The 17,732-nt window shown below is 54.9% G+C and overlaps 1 protein-coding gene across 9 annotated transcripts in view; it reads left to right on the forward strand.

The window, feature by feature from the left end:
- Nucleotides 1–17,732, forward strand: part of ACOT11 (acyl-CoA thioesterase 11) — a 53,096-nt gene that overhangs the window by 31,135 nt on the left and 4,229 nt on the right. For all 9 annotated transcript variants that reach the window (XR_008294889.1, XM_053214104.1, XM_053214101.1 and 6 more), the window contains 12 exons: nt 3,416–3,476; nt 4,602–4,700; nt 5,186–5,321; nt 7,164–7,320; nt 8,746–8,865; nt 9,908–10,052; nt 11,607–11,666; nt 12,701–12,763; nt 13,131–13,214; nt 13,876–14,009; nt 15,997–16,128; nt 16,810–16,936. Coding sequence is in view for 8 of the 9 variants with exons in the window: in XM_053214104.1 (XP_053070079.1) it covers nt 3,416–3,476; nt 4,602–4,700; nt 5,186–5,321; nt 7,164–7,320; nt 8,746–8,865; nt 9,908–10,052; nt 11,607–11,666; nt 12,701–12,763; nt 13,131–13,214; nt 13,876–14,009; nt 15,997–16,128; nt 16,810–16,936 (1,318 nt within the window). In the remaining variant the exon portion in view is untranslated. The remainder of the gene's footprint in view (nt 1–3,415; nt 3,477–4,601; nt 4,701–5,185; nt 5,322–7,163; nt 7,321–8,745; nt 8,866–9,907; nt 10,053–11,606; nt 11,667–12,700; nt 12,764–13,130; nt 13,215–13,875; nt 14,010–15,996; nt 16,129–16,809; nt 16,937–17,732) is intronic.

A 17,732-nucleotide genomic window follows, 5' to 3' on the forward strand; every position in this document is an offset into this window, starting at 1 on the left:
TGAACTAATATTGATGCTTTATTTGTAATGCTTTTTTAATACATTAACCTATTTAATCCTCAGAACAATGTTGTGAGGTTCTGGCTATGAGTATCCTCATTTTACAGGTTAGGAAACTGAGGCACAGAGAGGCAAAATAACTTGCTTAAGGCCGGGTAGCTAGTGGAGGACCCAGGAACCCCAGAACTCTTATTCTTAACCAATGGGATGCATTTTCTGTATGTCTGGGGGCGAGTGTAATGGCATAGGGGGTAGTCAAAGAGGGCTTCCTGGAGGAGGTGTTTGAACTGGCTCAGTACCATCAATACTGTATGTAGGGACACTTAAAAGGCAAGGGGAGCTCTGTGTCTGGGCCAGTCCTACGTCTCTGCTACCAATGCAGGTTCTGGCACCCAGAGGAGCTAGGGAGGAGAGGGCTGGGGGTGGGGAGTGGGCATGCATGGTGGGTGGACCTGCCACAGGACTCAGAGAGTGAAGGTGAGTCTAGGCCGAGGAGGATGTGGGTGGAAGGGCAAGCCAGAGAGGATGCTGGGAAGGAGGGCAAGCTGGGGATGGGGTCAGGAGCATGGTTGGTGGTCAGGAGAGGCCTGGCTGCACCTGAGGAAAACTGGAGAAGTTGTTTTGTTTGTTTGTTTTTGTTTTTGCCATTTAAAAATATTTCAAAATGTATCTCTAAGTGGTAGGAACTGCTTTTGTTTTTTTCCATTTTTAAAATTTAGTATTCTATTAAAAATTTTTTTTTCTTTTAACATTTATTTATTGTTGAGAGATAGAGTGTGAGCAGGGAAGGGGCAGAGAGAGAGGGAGACACAGAATCCAAAGCAGGCTCCCAGGCTCCGGCTGTCAGCATGGAGCCCGACGCGGGGCCCGAACTCAGGAACTGCCAGATCATGACCCGAGCTGAAGTCAGACGCTCAACCAACTCAGCCACCCAGGCACCCCTATTATTCTATTTTTTAAAGTTTTATTTATTTTGAGAGAGAGAGAGAGAGACAGAGCGAGCGAGTGCAAGGGAGCCCGGGGCAGAGACAGAGAATCCCAAGCAGGCTCCGCGCTGTCCGTGCAGAGCCTGACGTGGGGATTGATCTCACAAACCATGAGATCATGACCTGAGCTGAAATCAAGAGTCAAAGTCTTAACCAACTGAGCCACCCAGGCGCCCCTGTTTTCATTTTGTTTTGCTTTACGGTTATCTTTGTTGTCCAAGCCTAGATACAAATAAGGTTGCAACTGATTGCTGTGTCCCTCAAGTCTTTTTTTTTTTATCTATAGGTGCTACGCCTCCCCCCAGCACCCTGTCCCCTCACCATCTCTCTCCTGGTCATCTGCCCTCTTAGTTCTCCATCATCCGGGTTTTGCTGTTAGCATCACTGTGGTGTCATTTAACATGCTCCTCTGTCCCTTGACAGTAAATTGGTCCTGGGGAAGGGCTTGAATGGGGCTCAGACTTGTTTGTGGGAGCTGCCTCTGTGATGTGAAGATCACCTGGAGGGAGTGTTGGGGGGCTGGAGGCTTAAGGTGGCCCCCGAGGAAGTTGGGCAGTGGCCCTGGGGAAGGAGCTGGTTTTGGCTTGAGCTGTGGGATGGAAGAGAGTCAGGAAGGAAGAAAAGCTCAGGAGTCCAAATGGGTGTCTGCTTGGCTTTGGAGATGGAGGAGGGGGGAGGAGGGGGGTAGTTGGGGGATGAGGAGGAGGGGGAGGAGAAAGAGAGGAAAGAGGAGGAGGATGAATAGGAGGGGGAGGAGGAGGAGGGGGATGAAGAAGAGACACAAATCTCTCTTTTTTTTTTAGCACCACAGAAAATAGACTGTTATTTTTATTTCAGGGATCATGGAATTTTTTTCCCAATTTCTTATAATGAAAACTTTCAAAGTTATAGAAAAGTTGCATAGTGCAATGATCACCACCAGCGAGATTCAAGAATTAACATTTTTTGCTACATATGCATTATCTATATATGGATAAGTAAATACACAGACTTCTCTCTGTTTTTTTCTGAACTATTTGAAAGTAAGTTGCAGACATCATGACACTCATCCCTCCATATGTCAGCACGCATCTCCAAAAAACGACAGTCCCTTCCATGGGGACCAGTTAGGACCGCTAACAACATGAACAGAAATGGACAAGTCCTTGGCACACGTGAGCTCCTGTTATTCACGGAGCTCCCGGCACCGGCTCTGTCTTACCTCCTCTAGCCTGAACCTCAGTAGTCACACCTTCTCTGTACTTTACAGACAAGGAGCTAGGCTCAGAGAGGCAAAGTGACTCATCCCAGGTCACATGACTCAGTAGTGTGACAGTCACGGTAGAGCTTGGCTGGAGCCCAGGTCTTTGTGGCTCTTGTCCACTGCCACCCCTTGACAGGCAGTCCCCTTGGAAGGGACACTTCCTAGCCTTGGGGAAGAGGCTGTGCCTTTGGGAAAGAAATTAGCCCTGTGCTGTCCATGTTTGTGGCCCAGGCACAAACCTCACAAGAGGTGAAAGGTGAAAGAGGTGAAAGGACTTGCTCAAGGTCACTCCAGCCTCTGCCTCCTCCTCATAGGCTATCAGCTGGGCACACTCTGTGCCTCCGGTTAGACACAGAGCAGGTGAGTTGGCCCCTCTAGGGAGTCTGACTGTTCATCTGGACATGGGAATTATTCCAGAGGGACAGACTGCACCTGGAAAAGGTGGGGCCGGTGTAGTCAACAGAACAGTCTAGAACCCTGACTCCGTCACTTTTTAGCTGGGTGACCTTGGGCAAATGGCTTACCCTCTCGGGTGTTCAATCCACTCTAATGTAAGCTTGTCAAGCTTATTTGGAGACTCTAATGAGGTAATGCTTGGGACATCATAAGCATTCTTGAAATGTTTCCATTTTCCTTCCCACCCCTTGCTTATAGTCCCTTGCGCGTAGTAGGCATTCGGCAGATGTGGGATGCGTTCATTCAGTAGGCCACTGTCTGTGGAGGACCTACCCTGTGAGGTGTGCTAGGCCTTGAAGTCAATGGTGAGCAAAGCAGATGTGATCCTTGCCCCAGTGGAGCTTAAGGATTGTGGGGGAGACAGAGGCCCCCTCTGTTGAAGTGTTGGGGGGATGAACCATATCGGGCTTTGGGTGGGGGCAGGTTCCCTGAAGAGGGGACTGTGGAGCCACAAGCAAAAAGAAGCTTGAGCATTCACTGGACAAGGGGGAGATGAGTGAAACCACGCCCCCTCTCTCAGCCTCCACTCTCCCACCTGTACAACAAGGTACTAACACTATCTTGCCAGCTTGCTTTGAGGACTCGGTGACATTGCCGATGTGACCATGCTCCGTAAGCCATGACATTTCTCTGCCAGTTGCCTTCAGCAGAGGCCCTGCAAGTATCTGGGGCCCCTCTTCCCTCACTCTATCCCCAGTGGAAGGCTCACCTCCTGTGCTTCTCTCCCCAGTGTCGGACAAGTGGTGAATATCAAGGCCAAGGTGAACCGGGCCTTCAACTCTAGCATGGAGGTGTGTGGGGTGGGTGCTGCCTAGGGGTGGGTAGGTGGGTGGGTAGGTTTTCTACCTCTTCTCCCTACTCAGCCCCCAGCCTGGCCACACGCACACCCGCAGAGCCCTGGTCGAGGCAGCAGAGTTTTGAAACAGCTGGCAGGGCTGGGGGGATCCTAAGGATCTTCCTGTCCAACACCCCCTAGCACAGAAGTGAGACTGAGGCCCAGGGAGGGGAAGAGGCTTGACCCAGGTCACCAGGTCACGTACATTCCAATGTGCGACTGACTTCCAGTCTCCTTGGTCTTCACCCTTAACCTAAGACTCTCTTCAGCAGCCAGGTGGTCACGGGAAAGCAGGGAAGGCAGCTGCCATGCCTGACCCTGGAGGCAGCAGGACTGGAGTAGGGAGAGCCTGAACTGAAGTCCGTTAGCTTACCTCCCATAGCCTCTGTTTCCCCATCTGTGAAATGGGAACACGAGTCCTATGCTGCAGGGTTCTTAAGTGATGCACAGGGCTCTGTGAGCTTTGGGGGAGCGACTGTATTTCCCACCTGTGGACGCCAGGCTCAGGCCATGTCCCCCAGCTGGGCCACTGAGGCTGGGGCAGCAAAGTCCTGACTGCCTCTGGGTATGCCCTGGGTACCCCCCAGATGTCTGTCTTTTCAATGTAGCCAACGTTTTACCTACTTTAAGTCCTTTGCTAGGTTCAGTCTCATTTTCATTCCCTCTGTAACCCTGTCAGGGTAGGTATGCTCACTCCCATTGCATTCATTCACTCCCTCATTCATTCATTCATATTTTAAGCAGGCTCCATGCCCAATGTGGGGCTTGAACTCATGACCCCAAGATTAAGAGTCACTTGCTCTACTGGCTGAGCCAGCCAGGCGTCCCCATGCTCACTCCCATTTTATAGATGAGGAAGCCAAGGACCAGAGAAGGGAAGTGACTTGCCCAAGGCTTTCCAGGGATCCAGGGGTACAATCAGAACCTATCCCAGGTTTCTGGCTGTCTAGACTCAGTAAGTGATAGAAGAATATGAGGTCTGGCCAGGGGTGGGACTTCCTGTCTCGTTGAGCTGTGGAACCTCAGGTCGGGAGCTCTGTTTCTCCCCTCCTCACTCCTCCCACCCTTTCTTCCTCTCCAGGTGGGCATCCAGGTGGCCTCTGAGGACCTGTGCTCTGAAAAGCAGTGGAACGTGTGCAAGGCCTTGGCCACCTTTGTGGCCCACCGGGAACTCTCCAAGGTGGGGGCTATCCCCGGCTGCACAATGCGGCTGGACCACCCGGGTGCTTGTCAAGGCCGGCCAGGACCAGGGTGTTGAGGCTGGGGACTGACCGAGGGGTGCAGGTGGGGGTGCTTCAGGGAATCCACAGCCCCCAGAGGCGGCTTCCCCTACCTGTGTTCAGACCCCAGGCACCTTCCCTCTCTCCTCTTCCCCACCTACTCCTGTGTGTCTCACACAGGGATTCTTCAGGCCTCATCATTCCCTCACACGTCCTATAGATGCCCCTAGTCCTGGATGCCTTTGCCCAAGAAATGGGACTGGGGCATTTGGAGGGTGAAAGTGATATATCAGTCAACACGGAAACAGGAAGATGGGGACAAAGAGGGCACAAAGACTTGTAGCTACCCAGCCGCCCCAAGTGTGTGACGATGCTGGGGCACAGGCACTCCTGCTGTTTCAGGAAACCCGTCCTGAGCACCCCCCGTGCCAACCTCCGCCCACAGGTGAAGCTGAAGCAGACCACGCCGCAGACGGAGGAGGAGAAGACCGAGCACAGTGTGGCGGCTGAACGGCGGCGCATGCGGCTGCTCTACGCGGACACCATCAAGGACCTCCTGGCCAACTGCGTCATTCAGGATGGTGAGCGGCCGTGGGTGGGGAGGGCAGCTGGCATGCTACATGCCCCCTCTGTCCCAGGCCCCCAGTGGGCAGAGGGAGGAAGGGAGTCTCCTTGGAACGTCCACTCGCTGTCCTGATGGCCCTTTTGCTTCAAAGTCTGCTTCAGGGAAGGGTCTTTTTGGGCCTCTTGCTCAGCTCCCGGGAGCTGTGAAGATAGAATTAGGACATCAGGAAAACCCTTTGTTATCCAAAACGTGTTGGGGAAGGTATTGTTGAGCGTGGCCTTGAAGACTGTAGGTTTTTTTTTTTTTTAAAAGCACATATATATATGAGCACATAGATATACACACATAGATATATACACATATATACATAAATCATATAGATATAAATATAGAATAAAAAGCAAGACTCTCTCCCACCCAGAACCCAGGCTCCCTCCAGTTACTCATTTTGGGAGATCTTTCCAGAAGATTCCCTGCATATTTAAGCATGCTGTGTATTATTTAGCCCTCTCTTTTTACCCAAAAGGGAACATACAGAACATACTGTTCTGTATCTTTCTTCCTTCCCCTTGAAAGTACATGTTGGAGATTGTTCTATACCAGCACACAAAGATCCCCTGTGGACGAGGAGGATTTTGACAGATGGAGAGATAGGGAAAGGTTTTCCTGACAGAGAGCACAGGCTGGGCAAAGGCCCAGAGGGGTAACCTTGGATTCACTCACCAGTCTCCAGAGCGTTAGGACGTGGAGTCTTCCTTGAAACCTAAAGGAGGCAATTAATTATAGGACAGTTCAAAGTGGTCCAGCCGCCCAGGGTGGAAGAGAGCAGGTGCAACCAGCTGCCTCAGTCAAGCAGTGAGAGGGGCTCTGAGTTCTGTGTGCCTTATGTATGCAAGGTCTGGGGGCTATGGCTTGGGTGGGGGGGCTCCCAGCTCTTCCTGCTGTCATTGAGATTCCCCAGAGCCACCGATCCACTGCAGCCCTCCTAAATCCCTCTTGTCTTGATAGCCCTTCCACGCAAAGGTTAGTCCAGATGCCTTAGCCTGGCATCTGGGCCCTTGGCGGGCCATGCAGCTTCACCTGGTGCTGTCCTCCTACTTGCCCTCAGCTCCAACCCAGCCACGGCCTCATTGTTTCCTGGGACTGTCCTACCTGCCCAGTCTCCAGACCTCGGCTCAGGCCCCCTCAAGCTCTCCCCTCCCTGTCTGTGGCATCTCAGAGCAGCCTGCAAGCCAAGCAAAAGGCCACCTCTCTGATGGGCCCTCCCTGACAAGTCTCTCCCTGGCACCTCTTTGAGTTGGGCGGGTGGGGATCGTATCAGTATCTGCTCCTCTGACCCGCAGGGCCCTGCCCACTCTCTGGCCTCTCCTGCTGAGGATCTCCTGATGCCATCGCCCCAGAGGGACAGGGCCTGTCGGGGCAGAGGGAGGGAAGAACTATCCTTTTGAGAGTCTGTCTCCTGACTGCGGTGCCAAGCACTCTCGGGTCACGACCATACTCCATCTGCATGACCCTGATGGGCTGGGTTTGACATCTGCCCCTTCACAGCTGAGGACACAGGTTCAGAGAGGCTTACTTGGCTGGCCCGGGTCACACAACCTGAACCTGAGGTTCAGACCCAGGTGTGTCTTCTCTCAAAGTGGGTGTCCCGCCCACTGCTCCAAGACAGCCTCCTCTCCCCCATCCCGTGTCCTCCTGTTCCTCACCCAGGGTCAGCGCACGTGGTGCTGAGCCAGTAAAAGAATCTGGATGACAGAGATCGTGCTGGTGGCGGGGCCCCTGCGTTTGCCCACTGGGAGGGTCTGCCCTTGGGAACTTCTCCCCTTCCCACCTCCCTCCCTCTGTCCTTCCCGGTCAGATCTGGAGAGTAGAGACTGCAGCTGCATGGTGCCGGCCGAGAGGACCCGCGTGGAGAGCGTGGAGCTGGTGCTGCCCCCCCATGCCAATCACCAAGGCAATACCTTTGGGGGCCAGATCATGGCCTGGATGGAGAACGTGGCCACCATCGCGGCCAGGTGAGGGGAGAGTGTGCTGCCTCTGCTTCCCTTCCTTTCTCTCCCTTCTTCCCTTGGCCAGCTCCCTCTGGGCGGGGAGGGGTGGGAACCCCCAGCTTGGCATTGGCATTCAAGGCTTCAGGAGCTTGGCTGTTCTGTTAGGGTAGCCCGGGGCTTTCAGACCCAGAGAACCAGAGAGGAGTGGTTTTCTGTGAGCTGGACTTTCCTTCCTTGTCTTAAAAAAAAAAAAACCCAGGGTCACCCGGGTGGCTCAGTCGGTTAAGCACTGACTTCGGTCAGGTCATGATCTCATGGTTTGTGGGTTCGAGCCCCGCATCCAGCTCTGTGCTGATAGATGAGAGCCTGGAGACTGCTTTGGATTCTGCGTCTCCCTCTCTCTCTGCCCCTCCCCTGCGCGTGCTCTGTCTCTCGAAAATAAATAAGCATTAAAGAAAAAGTTAAAAAAAAAAACAACCCCGCAGTCCCACCGCCTACATTGGAAATGCCAAGCCCCTTGGAGCTAGCGCCTCCCCTTGACTTGGCCCTGCCTGCTGTCTTCTTGTATCTTAGGTCCCCAGGTGCACGTCAAGCCATTTGCCCTTCCCCACCTCCTCCCGGAATTCCCAGCCTCTGCCTTTGCTCCTGCTCTAACCTGCCTCCATGCCACTTCGCTACTTTTGGTCTGCTAAAATCCAGGAAGCCTCTCTTAACGGTTCCCTTCTCCCTACGGGTGAAAATAATTCCTTCCTTCTTCTGTAATCTCTGCACTTGTCTGGGGCTTGTTCTTCTCTAAATATTGGGGTCTTTTTTATAGTTATGATAATGGACTTTCCCTGACTGATGCCCTAGTACCTGCATGACTTTGTATTTGCGGGGAGTGTCTTCCTCAGCCAGGGGGATTAACCCTCACCTCTAAAGAGCCTGGCTCGAACGGCCCCTCCCCTGTGTTTACCCTGTGGGACACAGCGCATACTCAATGCCATTTTGGGCAGCCCTATCTACGTGTATGATAAGATCTCAGAATAAGTTCACAGCGCAGATAGTCACAGTCACGGCAGGCTTCCTGGAGGAGAGCTCTTCAGCTGGGCCTTGAGTGACAAGTAGCTTTGGGTAACCGGGAGGGGGGTGTTAGGTAGTAGAAGCAGCAGGTGCTGGGCGTAGAGGTTGAAGGAAAATGGGGAAGGGATTTGCCCCAAGCCCTGTTCTTTCTTCTGTCCCCTCAAGCTCAGCTGCTTGAGTGCACATAGACCTGACTGTTCTAAGCTATGAAAGGGGACTTTAGTTCTGTTCTTCTGGGCAGAAGTGTCCTGGGCCAGGTGGGAGTGGGGGGCCAGAGGGTGGTGCGTGTGATTCTGGGCTGGGTCTGTGGATGGGGGCAGAGGGAGAGTCTGGCCCAAGCCCTTGGCTGAAGCACCGGGGGCTTTTGTCCTGTCTCTCCGCCCCCAGCCGGCTGTGCCGAGCCCACCCTACGCTGAAGACCATTGAGATGTTCCACTTCCGAGGCCCCTCCCAGGTTGGGGACCGCCTGGTGCTCAAGGCCATCGTCAACAACGCCTTCAAGCATAGGTAAGGGGAGGGACTGGCCTCCCCCCCCCCCCCCCCCCCCCCCCCGGGGGCTGAGGGTTCTTCCTGACCCAAGAAGGGGCCCAATTGCAAAGCTGCCAGGGACGCTTCCCCTTGTAGACGAGGCCTGTGAGGTCTAAACCCTGCCCGGCTGCTGGGCCCCTTCACCATGACCGTGTTTCGGCTCTGCTGTTCCCTCCTCTGGATGCCCCAGCCCTGTGCCTCCTGCTGTCTCGGGATGGCATCCTATGCTCTCTGTCTCTGTCTCTCTTCCCAGCCCCTGCCTCTGGGCCTGCCATGCTGTGCATGCTCAGATCACAGGGCCAGTGTTCTCTCATTTGTCAAATCCATTCCTACCTTTTCCCTGAAACAACAATTAGGTCCCAGAGCCCTTAATTTGGAATGAATCCTGCTACCTCCAAGAAAGCTTACTTTAAATATCTGTCTTTGTTGGTGATTTCGAAGATCATCGTGTAGTTGTTAAAAGTGAGGATGCCAGGCTCCCGGGGTTCGAGTTTGGCTCGCTCCTTACTGGCTGTAAAGGCTGGGCTTTAGGCAAGTTTCTCACCATCACTGAGCTTCAGTTCTTTTGTCTGTAAAATGGAGCTCACCACAACTACATCCTAGTTGTGAGGGTTCCATGAGGTGTTACTGGTGGCATGCCAGGGAGAATGTTCAGTGAGGGATTATTACTACTGTCATTGTCATTGTTCACAGTCTGACCAGCACGCATCCTGTGGCTGTGCAGGGGAAAAAACCCTGAACCAGGAGCTGCGAGGCCCCATTTCCAGTCCAGCTTCTCTTCCAGACTGCTGTGTGACCTTGGCCCAGTGATTGCCCTATTCTGGGCCTCGGTTCCCCCTCTGCATAATGACCACATTCTGGGATCATAGAGCCTCCTAAGTGAGGGGGTGTGGGGGCGTGGACAGCTGTGCGTGCACATGTGTGTGGGTGCATGTGTGCGTATGTGCACGTGTGTGTTGGGGAGGGGACGTGGGCTCAGGAAAGTCTGTCCAGCATGGAAGCAGCCCTCCCTCTCTCTCAGCATGGAGGTGGGCGTGTGCGTAGAGGCTTACCGCCAGGGTGCTGAGACCCAACGGCGGCACATCAACAGCGCCTTCATGACCTTCGTGGTCCTAGACGCGGATGACCAGCCTCGGACTCTGCCCTGGATTCGGCCCCAGCCCGGGGTGAGTGGCACCCTGCCCCGCCACCAGCTCCCCTCCCTCTCTGCCCAAGAGTGGGGGTGGTGCAGGAGTGATGGGCTCAGCCCTGCCCCTCTGCTGGGGCACAGCCAGCTCTGAGTGCCTTGTGGCCCCTGGAGATGCCCTTGTGCAAGGCAGGCACCTTGGCCTAGCTCATGGTTAGGTGTTGACAGGCATTCATGAGCCTGCAGGGTTGGAAAAGCACAGGCTTTGGGGGCAGAGGTGGGTTGAAACTCTCCTCTTCCGTGTTCTACTGGGTGCCCTCTGCAAGTTCCTGGTCCCTGCCAGTAAAGTGGGTGTATCTACACCCCTGCCTCACAGGGATGTTGGGGGGGTGGGGCGCTGAGGGACACTGACCCTGTGCCTGGCTGAGCCCCGTAGGCACTCTGTAAATGGTGACCATTACGAGGAGGTGACAGGAGAGCAAGAAGCACAGGGATGAGAGTCAGGGGCTTGGGTTCAAAGACTGTCTCTTTTTTTTTTTTTAATTTTTTATTTTCAACGTTTTTATTTATTTTTGGGACAGAGAGAGACAGAGCATGAACGGGGGAGGGGCAGAGAGAGAGGGAGACACAGAATCGGAAACAGGCTCCAGGCTCCGAGCCATCAGCCCAGAGCCCGACGCGGGGCTGGAACTCCCGGACCGCGAGATCGTGACCTGGCTGAAGTCGGACGCCTAACCGACTGCGCCACCCAGGAGCCCCTCAAAGGCTGTCTCTTAAAAAATGCGATCTTGTGCCTCCTGTGGGCCAGTCCCCGGCTTGCTTCCGGGAGGCCTGGGGTGACCTTGGAGGAGCACTCCCTCTCGCTGGGAAGGCCCCCCACCCTGCCCGCCAGCCTCACAGGGCTGAGCACTGGCTGTAAAAACCCCCCACTCCGCAGCTGGGCGCTGGGCAGTTGACAGTGGTGGGGTGGGGGAGGGGAGGAACCGGCACATGAGGGACCCTGCCATTTAATGCTCACAAGTGAGGGGACATTAGAGGCAGTGAGCGAGAGGATGGGCTCCGGGTCAGGCCATCAGGGTTCTGTTCCTGGCTCTGCTTCTTACCCCTGCCGCCTTGGGCAAGCCACCAACCTTTCTGTGTCTCAGTTTCCTCCTCTGTGAAATGGGGATAACATGAGTCCCAACTTCAGAGAGCTGTTGTGAGGCTTATTTGAAATTTTGCCTGGGAAGTGCTTTAGAAGAGGCCTGGTAGCAGCAAGTGCTCGGTAAACGTGGCTTCTTCCTAGCATTGTGAGTGCCCTTGGGGATCCCCTGGTGCAGAGGAGGAAATCGAGGTCCAGTGAGGGCAGGTGGTGTTCCCAAAGTCGCTCAGAGCCTGAGACCCTCTGAGCTCAGACTGAGTTGGAGCTCAGAGACTTGGCACTTTGCTGTCCAGGTTGCCTTGACTCTGGCTGCCCCGGTGAGACCTGAACTCCATTTTAGGGCTGAAGGACCTCCTTGGGCCCGTGGAGGGGCAGAGGGTAAGGGGAGCGGGGAGGAGGTTGCGAGCCGGTTGTGTTGCCCGCATTGTAGTCCGTCCCTGCGTCTCTCCCCAGGATGGCGAGCGGCGGTACCGAGAGGCTAGTGCCAGGAAGAAGATCCGATTGGACAGGCAAGTGTGGGTTGGGTGGAGGGAGGGGACACAGGTTCAGGGTCGTCCTCCTGTTCCCCAGGCCCCGGGCAACTCGCATTTCTTCAGTGCCGCCCCTGTGCTGGGCACTGGGCTGGGCCCTTTATATCCACGCAGCCTCACTACACTGTGGTCTTCCTGGTCCATTGTACAGGCGAGGACACTGAGGACAGAGGGGTTAGGTGGCCATGGGCACACAGATAGGAATGATGGGCAAAGTGAGAACTTGAACCTGGCCGGGTCTGGCCTATTCTGAATCCTGTGTTCCTTCCTTTGATTCTGATGCCTGTCGGGCAGACGAGGAAAGAAAGGTTCTGGGGCACCTGGGTGGCTCAGTTAAGTGTCTGACTCTTGATTTCAGCTCAGGTCACCATCTCACGGTTCATAAGTTCAAGCCCCGCATTGTGCTCTGCACTGATAGTGTGGACCCAGCTTGGGAATCTCTCTCCCTCCCTCTCTCTCCGCCTCTCCCCCACTTGCTCTCTCTCTTTCTCTCAAAATAAATAAATAAACATTAAAAAGGAAGGTCCCGAGAGGAGATACAGTTGCTCAAGATGCACAGCCAGGTGTGAATGACTCTGCTGTCAGAGCACTTTACCGACCTGAAAGTGCTGGAAATGTACTGGGGTTCACCATCTGCGTTAATGGGAAAAGGGTGCATCTGTGGAGCACCTACCAGTGTCCTCATGGCGACCCTGTAAGGCAGATGTGACTCCCAGTCCCCTGTACAGAGGAGGACACAGAGGCGCAAGGGTGAAGTTGCTTTAGGCAGGGCCGACTGCTCAGTAAGGGTGGGGGCACCGAGCCTGCACCCGGCGCCCTTCCCTGCTGCCCGGTCCAGCTCCACTTGTGACCAAGTCTGGATGGTCCCAGCTGCTCTTTTCTGTTGCCCCGCTCGCTAGTCTGCCTGGCCAGATAGGAGTCCCTCCCAGCCTGCTGGGCTGAGCACAGGGAGTGAAGTCTTCTGGAAGACATGGGCTCCCAAGGGACCATGGTTGTCTTTTCCCCTCTCCCAGGAAGTACATTGTGTCCTGTAAACAGACAGAAATGCCCATCTCTGTCCCCTGGGACCCTAGCAACCAGGTAAGACTTCCTGCTCTGATTGGACAGTTCTCAGGCCCAGGGTGGGGGCGGGGGGACCCTGACTCTCCCTTCTCGTCAGAGTGGGTTTGGAAGTGGTCCAGAAGGGGACAGGATATTATGTCGTGCCTCAGGACTGGTACAGTTAGCAAAGGGCTTTCCCCTGTCCCTCTGTTTGGCTGAGGGAGCCGAGGCCCTGAGAAGATGGTCACACAGTGAGTCTGCCCAAGGCTGGGCCTCCTGTCCCGAAGCCCAGGGCCTGGCACCCACCTGCCTTCAGAGTTCGATGTGCTTTCCCCCAGTCCAGCACAGCCTCAGCACAGAGCCCCTCAAGGGGAGAGCGTGAGGCTTCTCTATGTGCTCTGTCCAGGTGTACCTGAGCTACAACAACGTCTCCTCCCTGAAGATGCTTGTGACCAAGGACAACTGGGTGCTGTCCTCAGAGATCAACCAGGTAGCCGACCCCACCCACCCAGCAGAGGCGACTGATCGCAAGCAATAGAAATTCCCTCAAAGCACTCATGTCATAAGGGGATATCTTAAAAGGATTTGGATGAGACCGTGAAACCAACCCAGTTATAGAAACACCGCTGCTCCCACAGGACCTGGAGTGGAGAACCCACAAATCTTCCTCTGCTGCCTGCCTACCATCTTGCCCCCAACCTCTCATCTCTGCTGCTCTCTGCCCTGCCGCTTCCTCCCTCTCTCTGCTCCTTCTTCCCTGTAGGGATGGGGACAGCGGACAAGCATGGGTTGAGGGAAAACATGAGCTTTGCCCATGCCCTGGGGAGAGTCACTTCCCCACCTGTGACATTAGGGGGTTCAGTGGGCGCCTGACTCTAAGGATCTACTCCATTGTTGCCTCAGTCATTGTTTCGTAGGATACCCTCCTGTCTACCTGTCCTGAATTCTCTCAACAGCCCATTTTCATGGGGATGGGACTGAGGTTCAGAGAGGTTGAGTCACTTTTTTACAGTCACACAGCAAGTCAGTGGCAGCCTTGAGCTTCTAGCCCTGGCCTCCAGCATCGGAGTCAGCCCCCCTCCGCGCCCCCCCCCCCCCCAGCATAGGCGGGGAGGTGGTGCAGGAACGAGGCCGCCCTCTGTCCCATGCAGGTCCGCCTGTACACCCTGGAGGACGACAAGTTCCTCTCCTTCCACATGGAGATGCTGGTGCAGGTGGAAACAATCCAGGCCTTCCTGCTGCTCTCAGACCTGCTTCGGAGGCCCGAGTGGGACAAGCACTACCGGTGAGGGCCAAGGTGCCAGTGGGGCAGGGTGCTTTTCTCAGGCCAGTTGGGAAGGTGGGCCTTCAGGGGTGTCCTTCTGTTGAGCCATCCCCCATTATGCTTGGCCCCTACTGGGCGTCGTCGGGGCGGGCGGGTGGGAATTACAGTTATGCGTTGGGTGGGTGTCAGAGTCAAGGGCGTTCTGAGCCCTCAGGGAAGGGACTGAGCCTGGAATTGGAGTTGGAGGCCTGGGTTTAAATCCTTTTTCTGGCCCAACTGGCTGTGTGACCTCAGGCAAGTCACTTCCTATCTAGGTCTCAGTTTCCCTCTTCTTAAAATGGGTACTTGAAGTGTGGGTCATGCACCTGCACTCTGGATAGATCAGTGATTTTCAAACCGTGTTCTGTGGGGTCCTGTGTCCCCAAAGAAGGCTCAGGGACCACTTGGGGTGAGGGGTAGAACGCTGAGGGGGCAGGTGGGCCCCTTCCCAGACTCAGGGTAACTAAAGGAATGGCCGATTTGATGAATTCACCCAGTTTGCCAGCTCTTCTTATGGATATGTGCATGCATATGTTATTTTTGAATGTAGTGAGTTACTGAATACAAATGTTATTCCTGTGAATACATTTGTTCCCTGAATTTACTGATTCTTCAGGCGAATATTTTCTTCCTGAATTTAACCAAGGAAGAGAAATCTGTTCTTAGGAAAATAGCCAAAATTTCAGTGTTTAATATGAGAATGTTAAAGTTGAAACTGGTATTTTTTCAAATCCCTTTAAAGTCATTTTCTGTTGTGCCAACACCTTACTTTGGGGAGTTCTTTGATCATTTCTCCAATTGGCTGCTTATGAGGAGCCTGTATTCCTGAGCATCTCCATAGGAAGGGTCTGTAGGTTTGGCAAATTGATTTTTGACCAATTGCCTTCCCCTTTCAACTCCCATGTAACTCACCAGCATGGGCCTACTTGTGGCTCTTTCTACACAGGCTTTCTGTTTAAGGTTTTGGTGCAAAAAAGGCTGTTGTTTAAAAAAAAAAAAAAAAAAAAAAGCTTTGGTCTAGGTGACCCCAGGCCTGTTGGCAGTGACATTCTACAAAGCCGGGAGGTGATTTGGTGGTGGATGTTGGGGGTGTTGGGCCTACGATAGGAAGACTTCTTGGAGGAGGCAGGCTGGCGTGGGCCTTGAAGGCCAGGCCAGATCTTGACCCTTGGTGGGATTGGTGGGGAGAGTGTCCCAAGGGGAAAGGGAACCCCTAGCTGCTTCCTCCCACCCCACCGATAGCCTCTGAAGGTGAGTGAGAGAGCAGGGCAGAGAGTGGCGGGTTTGGACATGGTCGTGTGTGTTTCTGTGTGGATGTCCTTGTGTGTGTGCACGTGTGTTGGTGTAAGCCTCTGCGTGCGTACCTGGACACATATGTGCAGCATGCCCGGGCCCAAGGGGCGGAACTCTGGAGCACATCTCAGCCTGAATGGCTTTGTGACTGTGGGCAGGTTATTTTCTGAGTCAGCCCCTCATGTGTAGGGATACTGAGAGCACCTCCTGCATGGGCCGCTGTGGATTCAAGGACACAGTGCATGGAAAGCTCTTAGAGCAATGCCTGACACATGGCAGGTGCTCACAACCAGTAAACTGTCCCACATCAGTGTGGGTGTGTGCACCTGCAGACACGTACAGACACCGTGGTGTGTGTGTGCACTGGTGGGTATCTGTGTGTCTGTGCATGTGTGTACGCTCACAGGTGTGCATGTCTTTGTTCCCATGTCTGTGTCTGTATGCGTGTGCATTTGCCTGTGGACGCGTCTGTGTGAGCTCCTGTGTGTGCGTGTGTGTGTGCGTGTGTGTGTGTGTGTTCATGTGCAGCTTGGCCTGGCCTTTCTGCCCTCCTGTGGTCCCTGCTGAGCAATGTAGGTGGTAAAGTCCCCCAGACATCTGCTCAAGAAGGCTGTGGCATGGGAAAGCCTGGGCCAGTGTGACTCCCTTGAACCCTGATCTCTGGGCCTCCCTACAGGAGCGTGGAGCTAGTGCAGCAGGTGGATGAGGATGATGCCATCTACCATGTCATCAGCCCTGCCCTTGGCGGTGACGCCAAGCCCCAGGACTTTGTGATCCTGGCCTCTCGGCGGAAGCCGTGCGACAACGGGTGGGTGTCCGCCTGCTGAGGTAGGAGGCGGGCGGGGCTTGTTAACCCCCACCCGGGAGGGGGCATCAGCTTAGCCTCAGAGCTCTGCTTTCTGCCCGCTGCGGACTTCAGGCACCACTTGGCTTTTCTGGGCTGCCGTGGCCTTGCTGTGGGTAGAGTGGAGGACGAGGGGACACATCTCCCCTCTGGCCACTTGTGCTCTAAGGCGGGGTGGCCTGTGTCCCTGGGGTGGTGAGGCTGCCTCACCCCGGCCATGGACAGGCCTTTGCTCATGTGGCCACCTCCTTGGCCTCACCCCCTGAGGGCACCATGTTGGCTGAAAAGTGGGAAGGCTGCCTGCCCGCTGCGTCAGGATAGTTGGCATCACTTCTGCTAGAGACAAGCACAGAAGAATGAAGCATGAAATCCCAAAGTATGTGACTCCTTCGAGTGGCTGCAGTGGAGGGGCTTTTCCAGAAGATGTACAGTACAGCCAGGCTGGCTCCTGGCAGATTCAGGGCTGCTGACCCACAGGTGCCTCCTCTCTCTAGCCTGGTCCAGAGCCAGGCCTCGGGCCTTTAAGAGTTTATGGGCCTTAGACTCTGGTGAGAATGTCTGAGTGGAGGGGGCTCTGGAGCCGGAGCTGGGAAGAGCAGGCCCTCACCTCCTTGTGTGCCCCTCTCTGCCCTTTGTCGGCTCCAGGGACCCCTATGTCATCGCGCTGAGGTCCGTTACACTGCCCACGCACCCCGAGACACCAGCATACAGGCGCGGGGAGACCCTCTGCTCAGGCTTCTGCTTCTGGCGAGAGGGGGACCAGCTGACCAAGGTGAGGCCCGGTGTCCCCCCTCCCCCCAACAGTGCTCCCAAAGCCACATGCGTGTCCAGAGCTCAGTGCTGCAGTCTCAGTCAGTCCCATACCTGGGCCCCACCTGCCCCCCCCCTCCCCCCCCCTCCAGCAGGCTCTCTTCTAGCTTGGGGCAGCCTAAGAGTGTCAGGGGCTGAAAACAAGCCTTCATTAAGATCTAATCTGTGCAGAGACAAGACTCCAGGGTCTCGGAGAAAGCTCTGGATGCTGAGGGCAGAGGCCTGGGTTCTGATCTAAAATTCAGCTCATTATTTATTTCCTTATATACCTCTCTCGTCTGGGAAGGCTTTATACGGCTCTCAGGGCCCATAAAACTCAGCAGGGCAGCCAGTGCTAATTGAAAATGCGGGGGAGGAGGCTGAGAGCGAGCGAGGGCGGGGGTACTGCAGCTCCCCATCCTTGAGGCACCGCTGCCTTAGGACCCCAAGACTCACCCCGGCAGGGACTAGGCTGGTGTTCGCTAACTTAACACCCTTAACCTGAGGAGCTTCTCAGCACGATCCCTGGGCTTATTTCTAACTTGTTTCTACGACCCTGGAGTATCACCGTTTATCCACGCTGGGCTCTGGACACCCAGTCCCTGTCCTCCGGAACCTCCTTCATCTGCCAGAGGAGGTACATGATGACAGTGTCCTGTTTGTCAGTCCCCAGAACAGAGGTCAGGGAAGCCTGCTGGAGGAAGTCACAGTGTGTCACCTTCTGCGGCCCAGGGGTGCTGGCTTGCATTTTCTGCCTTCCCTGCCCGCCTCATGCCCAC

The sequence above is a fragment of the Acinonyx jubatus genome, chromosome C1 (assembly GCF_027475565.1).
Source record: "Acinonyx jubatus isolate Ajub_Pintada_27869175 chromosome C1, VMU_Ajub_asm_v1.0, whole genome shotgun sequence".
Classification (NCBI taxonomy): Eukaryota; Metazoa; Chordata; class Mammalia; order Carnivora; family Felidae; genus Acinonyx; species Acinonyx jubatus.